Source organism: Toxotes jaculatrix, chromosome 24, assembly GCF_017976425.1.
Source record: "Toxotes jaculatrix isolate fToxJac2 chromosome 24, fToxJac2.pri, whole genome shotgun sequence".
NCBI classification, from domain to species: Eukaryota; Metazoa; Chordata; class Actinopteri; family Toxotidae; genus Toxotes; species Toxotes jaculatrix.
Genome location: NC_054417.1, coordinates 3,315,889 through 3,331,227, shown reverse-complemented (window position 1 = coordinate 3,331,227; position 15,339 = coordinate 3,315,889). Strand labels below are relative to the sequence as shown.

The 15,339-nt window shown below is 44.6% G+C and overlaps 1 protein-coding gene across 3 annotated transcripts in view; it reads left to right on the top strand.

Moving 5' to 3' along the window:
• The first annotated feature begins 1,035 nt into the window (after positions 1–1,035).
• pard3ba (par-3 family cell polarity regulator beta a) overlaps positions 1,036–15,339 on the top strand; it is a 123,672-nt gene continuing 109,368 nt past the window's right edge. For all 3 annotated transcript variants that reach the window (XM_041032693.1, XM_041032694.1, XM_041032692.1), the window contains exons 1-2: positions 1,036–1,464; positions 7,749–7,850. In XM_041032693.1, the coding sequence (XP_040888627.1) occupies positions 1,348–1,464; positions 7,749–7,850 (219 nt within the window). In that variant the 5' untranslated portion in view covers positions 1,036–1,347. The remainder of the gene's footprint in view (positions 1,465–7,748; positions 7,851–15,339) is intronic.

Genomic DNA, 15,339 nt, shown 5'->3' with positions numbered 1-15,339 from the left:
CAGCTCTCTATTTGCTTTCTGTCCTCAAACCTTACCCTCACCTCAATAAAAACAAACAAACAAACAAACAAACAAATAAAAACTCAACTTGTTTATTGGATATAAGAGGAATGAGATGCAACAAGAGGCAAAGGAGGCTGTCAGGCCTTCATTGTTCCCTTCTGTACTTTTCAGATAAATTACAGTGGCAGTGGAAATAATTTGCTTGTCCCAATTATGAATCCATCTGCTGTGGTGGCTTTCTGATTCGACGGGGAGGAAATTCCCGAGAGCAAGAGCAGACAAAGAGCGGGAATAAGGCACGGGAGCGTGTCCGCTGCCATTAATATCCATAAAGGCAATTTCACAACACACCTAATGACATAAAATGACACACAATAACGATTAAGTAATTAGTATTTGTGATGTGTGTGAGTAGAGGTGTGGCGGACTGTGTGTGTGTGTGTGCAGGGACATTAGTGAAGGAGTTTACCTCATCTTCAGTTTATCCTATGAAATAATGTGAATTTACAGGAGACATAAAATATGGCCTTTACACAAGCTGTTGTGTATAATTCTAAAACACTGAATAACTAAATTATAACTGGAACTAAACTTCCAGATAAAACGAAATTCTGATTTTGAATAACTCATTTTCTTTATGTTCCTGTTTTTAAATGTTAACCTGACTGTGAAATGAGTTGTAATGATTAATAGATATTTATTTAAAATATACAAAATATAATCACCAAAATGTGCAGACTTAAAGAGGACATGGATGAAAGCAGGTACAGGAAAAAAAAAGTATTTTAGTTTCGTTTATTGTTACAGGATTAAATTTGTTATAGGATTATTACAGTTTAACATGTGTAACAGCTGCATAAGCTGTTAAAACACGTCAAACATGTTTGGGAGCTGTTTTAAATAACAATAATATGAGAACATATGATTTAATAAACTAAACCAAAGCCTGAGCGGAGTGCTCGGACGGTCAGAGCGAGCGCCGCGGTTCCTTCCGGGTTCCTCTCGGTTTGTTTTGCCCGGGTGTATCAGCGAACAGCTGATCATGGCACAAAGTCACACTGAGCGGCCGTAACCACCGCTTTCCTCCGACTTTCATGACAGCGAGGCGTGAAAATAAGGTCCCCGGAGGTCTGGGGGGATCCTCCGCGCTCTCATACGACGTGGCTGGAAAAGCGGAGCAGTGAGATCACCGTGATTTCATCCTGACCAGAGACACCTGTTGCTCCAGTTTCGACAGACAGGTGCCACTTCGCTCGCACAGGGAGCAGCTCCGGGTCGAGAGGAGACCGAAACTCGGATTTATTCCTCAACTCTGTTAAAATACTGTCTGACTTTGTGGTCAGTATGAAAGTTACAGTGACTTTCGGGGACACCGCGGTGGTGGTTCCCTGTAAAACTAGCTGGACCGTCCGGGACTTAGTGGAACAGGCTACGCGGAGGTACCGCAGGATTCTGGAGCAGGTAAACAAACACCCTTCACTTATTCTGTTTCCTTTGCTAATACACCTCTTTTTATTTAACTGTGTTTTCAGATAATGTTTTTATTTCATTCCACGGATTCTTCGCTCCCATATTCTCGCTAAGGTGGGGGTCACCTGAGGAGCTAATTACAGGATAGTGGTTTCAGCTGGTGACTGGGTTAATTAGCGCATGAAGGATCCTGCAATGTGCCGAGAAACAACCGCTTATTTTGTTGTAAAAACTCCTGAATGAGACCAAGCCTCATTCATAAAAGCTTTGACCCCTATTTGACCCCGACTTTTTACGGGCCTGAGACTTGTCATCTAAACATCTTGACATTGTTATAAAACAATTGAATAAAACTTCCTGAAACCTGCTTATAGTTAAGGATTAATCCACCATGAACTATTAAAAGCTGTCAGAAACCAGGCAATGGTAATGTGTCTCGCATTTATGGTGGTGTTTTATTGTGGAGGTGCAGAGTGCAGCCATAAGTGACTTAAACATCAGAAAGAAAACATCTACCAACATAAGTAGTTAGTGTTTCAGTAAAGGAAAGTGAAAGAGCTCTAATGTTAAACAATCACTGTCAGAAATCCACCTGAATAGACGGCCAACTCGCCTCCGTAGACCACAATGCATTGCTGCCGTTTCACATTTTGGATTATGAGGATGTGGTGAGACTGTCGTGCGCCTCTACCACAAAAACTCAGTCACCTGCTGCTGCTGTGGCGCTCTGTCTCCATGCATAACACATCTGGATGTGTTCAGTTTGCTGTGATGGGAATCGAAAGTGAGGGGAAAACACAATACACACACTGAACACTCCAAACTCATAGCAGCTCACGGTGTAATCAGAGTTAAGGAGCCACTGGTGTAGTGTTGTTTCCATGTTGCTTGTGTTGTTATAAATGTCCCACACATGCAGAGATGGGCTGTGAAGCCCCCGGCTTCCTGCTCCCTGATGTTGTAATCACCTGAACATTAATCATTCGGCCAAACTGACCTTTTATTAATCAGCAGCTTTGTGCGTGCACGCTGTCTTAGTGTGATACGGGTGTGATGTGTGTTTCGCTTCTGTGAGGATGTGAGTGGCGCTGGTTGCAGCCTCGGCTGTCTACCTGTACAATAGCTCCCTGTTTAAGCCCTGGTATCTCAGCGGGCAGGTGGAAGTTTGCTGTTTGATGTTCTCAGTGTGGTCACAGACGGGGATGTGCGTGGTGGACAGGAGGCTTTGTCCTGTGAGTGATTGGGGATTAGGATTGGTGACAGGCCGCGGTCTTATCGGTTGGCTGGTCCCCCCCCCCCTCAGCACGCCCACGCACCCTCCCCGAAGGCGAGCAGAGAGGCTGGCTGGTGGGGATGAGAGGGTGCAGGGGTGGATGGACCGACTGGGTGGCTGGATGGATTGCCTCCACTCAGTGAATGTGCACACACACACACACACACACACACACACACACACAGAGGAGCTCATCTTGCTCAGTATCCCCTGAGCTGTCATGTCTCTGCTTCGCTGACAGCCACAGCCACGCACAGCCTGCCCAGCGGTCCCTGCTGATTCTCACTGAGATGCTGCTGTGCTCTGGCTGAGGCAGGCTAAATGCGAGCGTGTGATTAGAATGCACCCAGGCCTTGATTGCTTTTCACAGAGCATGTTAATTAGAAGCCGTTACCAGACGCTGACTCTGCAGTCTGTTGCCTTCTCTTAATAGAGGCGGATCATCACGACGACAGTCCAGCTCTGTAAGTGCCGGAGAGAGGACTAAATAGATCTGACCGGATGTGCCGACTGCTCCTGCCAGCAGAATCCACTTATCGCCCACATTAACCGCACATTCCTCCTCTCGCCGGCTTCACCGCTGACAGCAGGGACAGTGTCAAAAACCTGGGTTTAATCACCGAGCTGTGTGTTTGTGTGTGTGTTGGTTTGTGGCCATGTGCTTGGTGAACAGGATTCTGCACAGCCTCGCTGTGAATTGTAGTGATGGCATGTAGTCCTGCTTAATTAGCACTTTATTTTAATGTGACTCTGTACGTGTTCAGCCGCTCTCGCCTCTTCTTCTTAGCCTCTGACTAAGTGCACACTGAAAATGACTTCTCATTATACATTTGTAAAATGTGAGTGTATAGGTGCAATCGTAGTGGTGATAAAAGATCTTCTGATATATTTTCCACACATTTTTCGAGCCCTGCTAAAATGCATGTGATGACGAAAGTGAAGGATTGTGGGAGTTGTGTAAAGATTTGCACCTAAGGTGTTAAGATTATAAAAGTATTGAAAAATAAATAAATAAAATCTTTACATACGTCCTCTGTCATCTATATAATTATTTGATAAACAACAAGGCCTGCTTTGTAAAAAAGTACTGAAGTCTATTTGTGTTATTGTTGGTTAGATATTTAGTCGATGCTCTTTGATTTACTGAGAGTTTGAGCTGCAAATTCTCACATTTGAGACACGAGAACCTCCTGTGATCTGTGCTGAAGGAGAGAGGAAGAGTCTGCGCACAGCTGACTTATCTCTGATTCTCTCGATTACTGTGTTAGTGTGGGGCCTGTAGCCTGAGGGACCAGCATGTAGACTGCAGGTGTTGTTTGTTCTCAGGGGAAGCAGCAGGTACTGTAGCTGTCTCATGGTCTGCCTGTGCCGGTTCACTTCAGATTACAGCTCCCGTACCGACTCTGTGCTGACGTCTGACAGCACGTTGAACAAGCTGAGAGCGTTTTGCCCTCCTCCTCGTGCGCGTTGTCCGGTGTGGATTCGTTTGTGCGTCAGAGCTCAGCTATGCAAAAGGCATTTTTAAAGTTTAATGTAACTGTTCAAACCTGCTGTTTCTCTTCCTTAGTTTTTTTTTTTTTTTTTTTGTTGTGGCACTGGAATTTTGATCACTTTGGCTGTCAGACGTGTTCAAGGAGGCAGTCACAGTCAACTTTGTGGACTCCTGAAGGGAAAAACTGCCCCAGTTCAAAGAACTGTGTAACTACTGCGCAGCATCCAGAGGCTAGAGGATGTTGTGTGTTCAGCTGAAGGGCACTTTAGCAGACAGATGCCTGCTGGCATGGGAGTTTAAATGTGGGCATCCCAGACATCCTGACATTAAAAAGAGGATGTGATGGTGTATCAGTTCCCAGAACACTTTTTTAAAATTGAAATGCCCTCCTGTCTGGTTTCAGCGTGTGCGACGTGTTCAGCAAAAAGAGATCAGATTCATTCATAAACAGCACACGATGGTTAATCAGTGTTGGAAAGTGCTGTGCTATTCATGGCTGATACTCAGTGTGCCATATTAGACCATTGCATCCCTATTTAATATATCTCTCTTATGTTCAGGAGTAATTTTGGCCCCTGATTACAGTTGAATGTAGGAAACTGCAAAGGTCAAGCTGTCTGTGACTGCTGCTGTCGTCTTCCTTCAGAGAGGAGGCTCTCCACAGCTTCCCTTTCTCTGTCCTCTCGCTCGCTCTGATGGACCCGACTCGAAGACAGCTCCTCATCGGCTCGTTCATTAAAGACATTTTTTGTTGTTGTCACAGCTAAATCCACACCGTCCTCCTGCAGCTGTGTAATTACACATTCTTCTGAGGATCAAAGTGTGAAATGGCACCCCCAACACCACCACTCCCCCCACCACCACCACCACCACCGCCACAGCAAATTTAGCTTCACTAATCGCCCTGGCACTTCACCGTTCTTGAGTGGTGTCGTGTTTGCTCACCAGAGAGGCGGAGAGGGAGAAGAAGCAGCGATATGGCTGTAAATGGTGGTGGACTTAATAGTGTAATTTGCAGGGAATTTACTCTTCTAACTGTCACTGTAATTCTCCTCTGCCGCTGACTGACTGACTCCCAGCTCCTTTTGTTTTTTACTTCACGGGAAGAGCTCAGGACACAAAGGGGAATTACCAGGGATTGACAATGAGGGACTTCAGAAGGTTTTTTTTTTCATTCCCCTCTTTCCTCTCTATAGATTACTTTCCCTCTGAAGTGTCATACATTCACCCCTTTTCATCACAAGGTAGAAAGAGAGGAAAGAGTGTTTCCTCGGATCTTGTGAGTTCTGGCAGAGGGGAAAAAAAACGCACACGTATGTCAGGTGTGCTTAAGCACGGCCTGCAGAGGTGATGCTAATTAACACTTGGGCATTGTTGTGCTCTAATCCACTGATGTGCGTTAATCCCTACCCCCGAAAATCACACTCATGCTTCTTATTTCATTAAGGTGTGTGTGTGTGTGTGTGTGTGTATGCTGGTGATTCCCTTCCCTCCTTTGGTGTTTGTCACACACACACACACACACTCTCACACAGTGTCACACAGTGAGAGGCAGAAGAATGCCGGCTGTCGTTCAGGTTGGACCAGTTCTTCTGGTGAGGTGTAAATGCTTTGCCCTGACGTCTTGTCTACGTCTGTGTTCCACTGGTTTCAGCATCTCCATCCCACATGTGCTGTCCTGTAGTAAACGATCAATAAACACAGTTAATAAACACTGTTTATTTTTCATTGCATTTGCTTATTAATAAATAAACTTATTAATAACAGGTATGAAAGCTCAGGCCCAGATAATGATCACATATTAACTATAGGTTTGTTAAAGTGAGCTTACTTCCCAGCATGCATTGCATATGGTATTGTATAAGGTTATTGTGAAGGTTTGTTGTGTTTATACGTTCCTCAGATGAGTCACACTACTCTATGATGGAAATTCAAACAATGCAAACCATGAGGAAGGCAGGTATCCTCCTCCTTTTATGATGAAACAACTTCATATTTTTTACAATGACAGGATCCTCTGGGCTCCAGCTCACTGGATTGCATGCTTGTTTGCATATCACACAATGCTGTTCCATTGTGTTAAAACTGCAGTGTGTTTGTATGCTGGTTGTAGTGGGGGATTACTCGCTGCTCTGTCTCTCAGAGCTCCGGTGTTGGTATTATGGGCACTTCTGAAGAAAGGGGGGTTCTGGCTTTATTCCTGTGATTGAAATCCCAGGCTCTTCCAGCCATTTGTTTTAAGAGAATGGACTTGGCCCATTGTGAAAGGCAGACACCCTCTTTTTTTGTGGCCCATAATTCACATTCGGATGCAGCGGAGCAAGAACAAGCCCATTCACAGCGGGGCTCAGTGATATGGCAGAAGCTGCTCGCTGGGTCATAGCCAAACTCATTCCAGCCTCTGAGGCTTTTAGCCTATGGCTGTTAATTTAGCTGGTAATGTAGTCCTGTGTTCCTCTGGACAGATTGCTTATTGGTATGGGCAGTTCCTAATAGACCATTTTCTATTGTTGGACATGATAGGACTTGTCAAAGTGCAGAAATTCCTCTTATTATAGAATAACATCAAATATTTAACCCATCCACAAGGTTAGAATCACATTCTGTCTCACTTTGTATTCCAGATTTACGTGATTTATCATCGGCCTCATCTCAGATTGTCTGCAGATGAACTTTCTCTGGGAGATCTGCTCGATCTGCTTAGCATGACCACAATAGACTGTGTGAATGCTGGGTCACAAAAAGGGGAAGGTGCTATTGTTTGTGTACTTCTCGTTGGATTTTGTTGTGTGAACGGCACACAGATTTCAGATTGCAGCTCAGTCAGAAGTCAGCGGGCGAAGCACCAGGCTCAGCGCGCTTCCTGCTCTGTGGGTGGGGCGTGCTCACTTTGACCTCTGTCTTCATGGTGACAGTGAAACCGGCCTGGAATGTGCCCACCACCGCTCCCCGCGGAGCAGCAAAACTGGAAAAGTTCCTATCCTCCCCCACCTCACTCTCACACGCTCCTGTACAAACTGTACTTCTTAAACCCAGTGTTGTGCACGCACAGTGTATGTAGGTCATTTGTTCCTGCTTTACCCGCCAAACAAACACAGATACCTGCTGTTGTCTCTGGATATATGCGTAATTATTATGTTGACTGACTGTCAGTATTGTCACATTTGTTGATGTAAACATAGCATTCATAGTGGGGTGGAATGGCCTAGTTGAGCTATTTTTTTTTTTTTTTTAACCATAATTTATACTGGCAGTGACTGAAATCTTCCAACCTCGGTCTGTAATAAGAGGAAAATGTTGAGTGAGTAGGCCATGTATGTAAACACAATAAATAAGAAAATATATCTATTGTTTCTATTTGTTTCTATTGTTACTGGTAGTTTAAGTTTCTGTGAAGTTTCTGTGATTGAAATATTTATGAATTTAGGTTTGTAAATGTCCATATAGTTTGTAATTTAAGCTGCTCTCAGTTATTTATTCATTTTTGCTGACTGGTGTCTTTGTGTCCAGTATGAGGAGAGTGCAGTGAAAACACACCACTTGGAGTACCCTGAAGGAGGGATCCTGGACATGGATGACCTGCTGAGTGATCTCGTGGACGACAGAGACAAGGTGAGGACGGGGTGGATGGACACATGGGTGTATGGTGTCTGTGTTGTGCTTTGATTCAGATAAATTTGGTTTATCTTGGTTCACCCTGTTTTGTCCTATTGTTGTTCTCACCCGACCGTCAACACGCAGACACGTTGACACGGTGTATGATAGACTGCACTAAGCTATTTCCTGATTACTCTCTACCTGGTATGAGGGGCAGTAAATTTAAGCAGGGTATCCGTCATTCTTATCCGTGCTTAGAGTCTCGCAGCGGATTTGTTTTGACTGCCTACTGAAGTCTCCAGCCTGGCAGGATGACAGGATGTCCAATAAATAAGGTATTTGTAAATCCAAACCTTGGTTAGCTTGTCACTGGTTGTTAGGAGTCTGAATAAAATGAATTTTTCTGCTGTGGTTCTGACCGAAGAAAATAAACTCTGATTGCATCTTAATTCGCTCCATACATGGCAGGTAAGGAAGTGAACTTACTTCCTCCCCTCCTCTTCTCGTCCCAAACCTCCTTCCCTCTGGTTCCTCAGAAAGCGAAGCAGTCGCCGTGGTGACGGTGCTGTGTGATTTAGCTGTCATGTTCATTTGTACCGAGACAGATGAAAGGAACATCATTTCAGGCAAATCAACCATGTGCAGAGGGAAGTTCTCCGAAACAGCAGTGATGTAACTTCACAGGAGATGGGTTGGGAGTTTTTTGAATTTCATACACACACACATACACACACACACAGACAGTGGCCCAATTTCTATAAAGAGCAAATTTCATTCCTCTTGCTAATTTCCCATAATGCATTCTTAAGATGTGCTAATAAACTGCCCGAAATCCATATTCATAAGCCCCTGGCCCAGACAAATGATGAATTACCAACACTTAGTCAGCAAGAAGGGCAAATGAAATGGAAATGGAATATTCAGCCGACCCTGTACCATGCAATAACAATTGGTGTTTTAAGCTGCATGAACAATAGAGTGTGTGTGTGTGTTTGTGTGTGTGTGTGTGCATAGCATCACAGTGACTGCAAGTTTGGCAAAATACTCTGAGTGAAAAAGGGGACAGAACTAAATAATAGATGTGTAAACTCAGTGGGAATCTTCAACGGCGGAAAAGAAATGTTTTTGCAATCACAGAGAACAGAGGCCTCATTTCCCACATGATGGAATAATAATCATAAGATCTGCGTCTTATTCGTGCACAAGAGAATGAGCCATGGATTTTAATGACTCATTTTCCAACCTAAACCTGCTTTCTCTCGGCGTCCTCAAAGTGATGACGGGGTGTCACAGATCAAATCCCCCTCTGGCGTTTTGATCAAAGATTTCCAAACTGCGCTGCTTTTTGTGATTACGGACTCTGCTGAGCAAACGCTCCAGTAGAACCTGCACCGTGCAGGAACTGTACTATTTACCTTTGTTCCTTTACTCTTTCCGCTTTCACCCAATCCTCCAAACGCCCTCCCTGCTTTCATCTCGCTTCTCATTTTATCCTTTTGTTTTTGCTGCTGATGAAAAGATAGCAGACGGAATAGGACGAGTGCACATGATCTTCATAACGTGCCAGTCATCTGACTTATCTCCAGGCTTCCAAACAGCGTCGGCTCTCATAGATTAATGAGCTGTGCCTGGCATTCTTGATTAGTCTGACTTCCCTTTGTTTGTCTACGTTTTTATTACCTCGCCGCGGCCGACAGATTCTATCTTTAGTGCTTTTCTTTTTTGTTCTGTTATTGTGGCTGATGCTGTTTCACCATCAATCATACAGGAGTGGTCCCATTGTGAGGGCCCTCCACCACACAGCGTGGGCCCTGTGTTAGCCACGGATGCTAATGAGAGATAATGGTTAGCTATTTGTACGCCTAGTGGTTAGCTTAGCCGCGAGTCCAGACCTCTTTATCTGGGCCAGTCCCCGACTATTATTCAACACTCACACACACACACACACACACTGCTATCCCCGCTGCCTGTGCCGAACCACAGGAAAGCGAGGAGCGTTGCATGTCAGCATTAGCGTGTATGGAAGTAGCGCCACTGGTGGTTGATGAGGGCGGAGATGACGGGGCGGCTGTGATTTGATTACAGTTCTGCCCCCTGCATCTGTGACATGTGCGCACACGCATACACACCGGCACGCACACACACTCCGTTCATTAGCACCCCATCTCGAGAACACCGGCCACCAGCCTCCTCATGAATATTAATATCAATCTGATGAATGTGCAGAGGGCCATGGGGTGTTGGCTTAGGTGTGACCACATAGACGCACTGCACACTCACAGACAAAAGACCACAGTATAAAGAGACCATTGCAGGTCATGGTTCACTCAATTATACTCTGTGAAGCTTTCTTCTTCTTTGACCCGTTACTGTGGGTGTGTGATGCGTGCCCTGCAGCTCTCAGATGACAGGTGGAGGCATGGCGGTTGGAGTCATTGACCTGTCAGATACCCCATCACTTTGTTGAATGCTGAGGAGGAGAGGGCAGATGCAAAAGCTTCGCGATCTCTCCCTCTTTTGTCACACTGCGTTGGTCAAATCACTGCATTTGACTAGTTAACCTGCTTTATCCTCTTTATCCTCCCTCAGTCTTTTTCAGTTAGTGTAGTTGTTGTTGTTTGTTTGTCTTTAAGGTGCTGAGATAAGTTTGAAATGCTCTGCAGCACTGTTAGCACACCGGCTTTTAGTTGTCTATAACATGTCCCCTTGGTTGTAGTGAACCTGTTGCTGCTCCTGTTGTTACTGAGTCTGTCATCCTCCTCCTCCTCCTCCTTCCCTTTGTGTTTACATTCAGACCAGTACACTTGTGGGGTTTTTAGTCCTGGAACAATTACATCCCTGTGACATCTACAGTCCTGCAGAAAAACAAGTACCATCACATTTTCAGAATTTCCCCTCCGCCCCTCTCCTGTTTACCCCATCTCACCCTCACTCCTCCATCTCTTCCCTCTCCGCCTTCTCAAAAGCACTTATTAACAGATGTAGTGCTTTACCTCTACACATTGGCCCATTTTCCGCTACCAGAGCTGTCATTCTCTCAGATTCACAGTCCTCTGGGATTCCACATTAGCTGCGGCCATTACTCCCATACGTCTCCACGGTGCACAGGAGCTGTCTCTCCAGTGCCAGCGTGCCATTAGCATACGATATCCCATACACACACACACACACATATACATATACGGGTTTTGGAGAGAGAGTCCAAAATGATGCTGGTTGATTGTTAGTCCCTCATCATTCCTCTCCGTCACCCGCACGCAGCTGAAATTCGAATGTTTAACATGTGTGAGTGTCCTCTCTTGTCACGCCGATCTCCTCCAGAATGGGAATTAAACTCAGGGAGCAGAACGTCTCCTCATAAGTGGACTGTCACTCCTCATTCCATGTGCCCGAACACACATACGCATTACCCTACACGGACCTTGTTTTCAAGGGGAAAAACACATAAAAAAAACTCAACCTTCCATCCAGTGCAGCCAATGAAAAATCTAATTTCATGGGAAATTTAATGAAAAAAAAAAATGGAATGATTTCCTCCATCTCTCTTTAATTAGAGCTTTTTAATCACTACGCCTACAAGGCACCCATGAACCTCCTGTGCAGTCTCTGGTTGCTGGAATGTAAATGGTAAGGGTGCATATCCCAGCTGATCTCGCTCTGAAATGTCAACTGCTTGATTACGAGGCCATCTCCCATCATCCATCTCTCCTGCCTGCATGGCACAGCGGAGGACGCAATGCTAGAAAAATGAGTCGGTCACATGGAGATGTGTTATGATATTTAAAGCAGGTCTGCAGTTATGGACATCTTATCTATCCTCTAATGAGAAACTGACACTTCTGTGAGTAATGATCTTATTTAATTACAGAATATGTACAGAATCATTTACATGCTTAGAAAACCGATGCACATGAAAGTCCTGTGTTTCTTACATATATATTCAGTCATGAAAAGAAGCTTAAAGCTCAGAATTGTTGCTGTTTGGTCAAAAAACGTATTTTTGAAACTACTTTCTACTATCTGCTGTAATCGTTCGTCTGCTGTATCAGGCTTTCAAAATATTTAGAGAGGTGGCATTAGAAGTTGTTTGTAAAGAAGGAAATTCCTGTGCCATGTTTGTTTGGCCTCAGAAACACACACAGAAAACATCCTCAAGTTGCAAGAGCCCTTTGTAGGCCTGCACTATCTACACACAAACTGAAATGAGTCGTGTACACAAGCTAAATGTGGACATGCAACAGTGTGATGTGTCCAATCTTTATCTGCAGATCTCAAAACTCACAGTGAAATTAAATAAGGCTGCTGTAAATTTATTTCCACCAGTGCCAGAGAACTCTCTCGTAAGTTTTGTCGGGTGATTTGCCTGAAGCCGTTTACTGCGTGTCAGATGTCAGCCCCTGTGACAGGTGACAATAAGGCATTACTTAAAACGTGCTAACCCGCTGGAGAATAAGTTCAGTGAATGGGACGTGATTGCGAGGCGCAGACGTGCTGATTAGCCTTTGACGCTCCGTGACACCTCGCTCCCTCACCTCTATTCCCCTCATTCAGCGTCGCGGCGAGCTGCGTTTGATTGGCATCTGAATAGTCACATAACTCTGCACACTCGCTGAATGGCCAGTGATGAGCGGGAGCATGAGGTTCAAGTGCGCTGATTAGAAAATGTCACATGCACGCCAGCCTAATCATAATCTATAGCCTCTTCACATTCTAATCATGATCCATACATCTTTACCTGTGAAGATGGGGTGCGTTCAACACCATGTCTGTCTCACACATTTGAATATTAATTAGAAGTCTTGCATGGATTTTGAACATGGCCGGGGTATAAAATAAATCAGCTCCCGTTCACCTGCAGCCAGTCATTATGGTCCTTCTTTTGTCTACTTAATTGATTTTATTCTTACCTTTTTCCCCTAAAAAGAACATTTATTTTGTGAGGTTGCCGTCACGGCTGCAGCCTGCAGGCTCCAGACATGTTGAGCATTTCAGACTTGATTTTCTGAAACTAAATTGCATGATGGAAAATGGCTGTTTGAATGTTAAGTTTAAAGATTCAGGTCTCGGCTCCAGTGTTCTCAGTATGTTGAATCATATTTCTAAATATTGTTTTGCACAGAACAAAGTGAATGTGGATTTGAGTCCCATGAATCTGATGGTTTTTACAGCTGATGAAGGACGTTTGCTGTCCTCTGACATAACTTTGTAGCCATGACTTTCATAGCTGGGTTTACATGATGGATGGAGGCTTTTTCATTGGTTTGACAGGAGATGCCCAGAAGTCTGTTTCTATTTTTCATAAATAGTTGAATCCTCATACAGATATTGGATAGGATATGAAAAATGTGTCTGTTGCTTTTGTTCACATCCTGTATTTCTTCAGCAACACATTAATATATTCAAATCTCCAGTAAACGTACAGTATATTGAGTAAAGTTAGATTATATCTGTGTCAGACCTGCAGATCAGATCAGATCAGACCGGGGCGCCTGGATGTTTTGCCCGGCGGGATCGGGTCACTTGAGCTGATTTGATCATAGCTCATCAGTGTCGACCTTGATTCAACACCCCACACACACACACCTCTAATCTGAGCATCACAACACCTCTTCATTTGATTATATTCAATTAACAATACCCCCTACACACACTCACGCACACACATTCACCAAACCCTGTTTGATTGTAATTACGCTGAGAGGAGTCACAGAAGGCGGAAAGGAGGAATAATTCTCGCTGTGCCTGTTTCATTTTTCATTGAACTACACGCGTGTTGAGCTTTCTCATAAAGTTGCACTTTGGAATTTTAATTCCTTTATTTGATCCATTGCTCTACCTTTTGACTTTGAATGATGGCACCTCTCCAAAGTGATTTGTCAGTTCGCTGAAGCAAAAGACTGGGCTTCAGTTAGGATAAGGCCTCTTTCTGTTTTCTCTGCGTAGGTGTGTGTGACTTACAGAGGCAGCGTTAGGTCACCACACCCTCAGATCTCGTCCTTCGGTGCCTCTCCTCCTGTTAATCACACAAACTCTGCATTGCCCTCGGTGTCGCCATCACACCACCCATTAGCTCCTAATGGAGCGAGACGGTCAGGCTGTAACCTGACCTGCCTGCGCCTGCTGCGATCTGGCAGGAGGAACCTGGGTCGGCCTTTCCGAGGCCAGAGGGGCACGGCGCTGCAGAGGCTCGCTTTTCCAATGACACGTGATCCAGAACAGCGGCTACACGACTTGAACCAAGAATTTCTGTGTGAAAAATAGTGGCATTCGAGTTCTGGTTCAGTCACAGTGATGCTGTTCTGGAGCTGCAGCTTGTGTTGTGTTTGTTGTCAGTATTAGCTTTATCAGTTAACAGTGATTTTGGCACAGCAGCCTGCAGAGGAGCTAATCACATCCAGCTAATGATCTGTTATAGATCAACTTGTTTACAGCAAATCTACTCTCTGACCTAACCAGCCTCGCACCATCTGTTTTCCTACATGACATTGCCCCAGACTAGCTTATATGTGTGTGTGTGTGTTGTGTGAGGGTGTGTGAGAGCGTGGGGTGGTTTCCCTCTGCTCACCGAGTCTCAGCTCACTCCAACTGCTAATAACTCAAATCAGCAGAAAGTCACACTCCTGGACGTGTGCGTGCACGCGTGTGCATGTGTGTGTGTGTGCAAAGCAGTGTGTACTTTCACACTAGCGACAGGATAAATGCCTGTAACACTGAATCCAACTCATTTAGGTTGAATATTTAATGCTTTCTGGTGCAATTACACAGCTGAAACCGCATCTGTGTCCACTGCGTTGCACGCGCACAAACACGCTTTCATGCACAACAAACACACTATTATAGTTATAATTTTTTCCGCCTCTCACTCTCATCACCTAACTGATTGGCCTAATGAATGGTGCTCTGTGGACGGTAATGTGTCTGAATAGGCCACTCGAATTATTAGCCAGCATATATCAGCCATAGGGGGACATATGGGAAGGAAGAGTGGCTGCTTCACTCACATAAGTTTGAGTGACTTTGGTTTTGAAATTAATCTGTTTTCTACTCTTGTAAAAGCAAAATTATTTTTTAGTACTTTTTAAAATACAGTAACAAACTAACTGTCGCAGCTGGTGAGTGTAGTTCTCCACATATTTTATGCTGTATATCTATTTTCAGGTGGATGTTAGTGAGAATGAAAGCATGTGTTGGGAGCTCCAGCCCCCTGACATTCATATAAATGGATGGATGGTGCTGTCAGGTGGTGTTTGGTACTCATGGGGCTTGCAGACATGTAATGCAGCACAAATCCCCTTCAGGCTTTGATGTTGAGTCAATAACTATCTAATAAGGCGTGTTGATAGGAACATATATGTTGATGGGTGTGAGAAAGAACTGCAGGTGAGGCTTTTTTCCCCCCTCCCAAACAGCTTCAGGCTGTGAGTGATACAGGCTCTCCATGGCAACAGCAAGTACTGAATGTCAGTAATATATAGTTCACATACGCATATGCTGTATATCAGTA